Source organism: Haplochromis burtoni, unplaced genomic scaffold (assembly GCF_018398535.1).
Source record: "Haplochromis burtoni strain Fernald_Lab_line unplaced genomic scaffold, NCSU_Asbu1 Contig_510, whole genome shotgun sequence".
Taxonomy (NCBI): Eukaryota; Metazoa; Chordata; class Actinopteri; order Cichliformes; family Cichlidae; genus Haplochromis; species Haplochromis burtoni.
This window is the reverse complement of record NW_024582871.1, coordinates 257,915-259,191: the sequence shown is the minus strand read 5'-3', so window position 1 is coordinate 259,191 and position 1,277 is coordinate 257,915. Positions and strand designations below refer to the sequence as shown.

General features: G+C 46.0%; 1 protein-coding gene across 1 annotated transcript in view; it reads left to right on the top strand.

Moving 5' to 3' along the window:
• Positions 1-1,277, top strand: part of wdr26a (WD repeat domain 26a) — a 21,427-nt gene that overhangs the window by 10,559 nt on the left and 9,591 nt on the right. Inside the window, exon 9 of the mRNA XM_042214002.1 lies at positions 700-819. Within this exon, the coding sequence (XP_042069936.1) occupies positions 700-819 (120 nt within the window). The remainder of the gene's footprint in view (positions 1-699; positions 820-1,277) is intronic.

The following is a 1,277-nucleotide window of genomic DNA, read 5'->3' as shown; positions in this document are numbered from 1 at the left end:
CACAGTCTGTGTTCATGTAGCAGCAGTACGATGAGTGCAGCTGAGGGTCAGATCAAAGCTTGCATGCAGGGTTTGAGCATCGTCATCGCATCATGACATAATTGATGAAGCAACCTGCTGAATAATGAGTCCAGCAACCAGTGCAGGGAACATGAGCTCAGCTCTTTAAATCTATTAATGATGTTGTATCTGAAGCTGAAGAAACCCTGAGTCCTTCTGGGTTTTTATGTTCAGAGATCACGCTCTCGCTGTAAAACGGTTTCCCCGTGCAGTCCATCTGAGCGCAGCTGTTGCCAGTTTACCGAGCTACCTGGAATATTTCTGCTCTAAAGGGTTAAAGATGATGAGAGTCTCAACATCAATAAATTGCCTGCACTTGTGAACAGTGCTCCAAGCTGACTGTGCACAGTGGATTTGTTAGAGTCGCTGCCTACAAGAAACCTGGCTGACATGAGAGATGCGTTTATGCACCGAAGAGCTGGAGAGCGAGTGAGAGTTCGCTGGGTTGTTAACTGATTATCAGTGCGTCCTGAAACGAGTCCTGCTCCACACCAGCTGCTTTGTTCGTGTGAAACTGGACCTGCAGACGTTCCTTTTCAATGTGAGCTTTTCACAGACCAATCAGAGAAAACTGATCTCTGTGTGTTTAGTATGTTTGGTGTCTGATCTGTTCTGTGTGCTCTGGGCTCTACTGCACAGACGGGGGAGTTGCGAACAAAGATGAGTCAGTCCCACGAGGATAGCCTAACCAGCGTGGCCTGGAACCCAGATGGCAAACGCTTTGTCACCGGCGGCCAGAGGGGCCAGTTCTACCAGTGTGTGAGTATCCTCGCTGCATGGGCACTGTGTCCACAGGCTCCAACACAGCCTTACAGGCAGGAAACCTTGTCTCCATGTCGCAGGAGAACAGCCAGACTGATTCAAACATGTGGAAAAACCAAGACAGGAAGCTTCCCTGAATGCACATCGCACGGAGCCTTTCTTTCCTTAGAAGGGACGCTGCAGTTTAACATGGTGTAAAACATGAAGCTGATGCAACACTTATAGCTGTTGCTAATTTTCAACCACTGTCCCTTGTTGGGCTACAATCACACATCAGACGTTTTAGAATAAAACATACATTTTCATCCAAAATACATCATAAATACAGCTACAAGTAATAGATGATAACTTTAAAAAGACTACAAACAAAACAAACAACAACAACATTAATTAAAAGGAAGACAGCTCTGATTTCCCTTTAACCAAACTTTGACCTTTAACCTCCTCGGACCTGG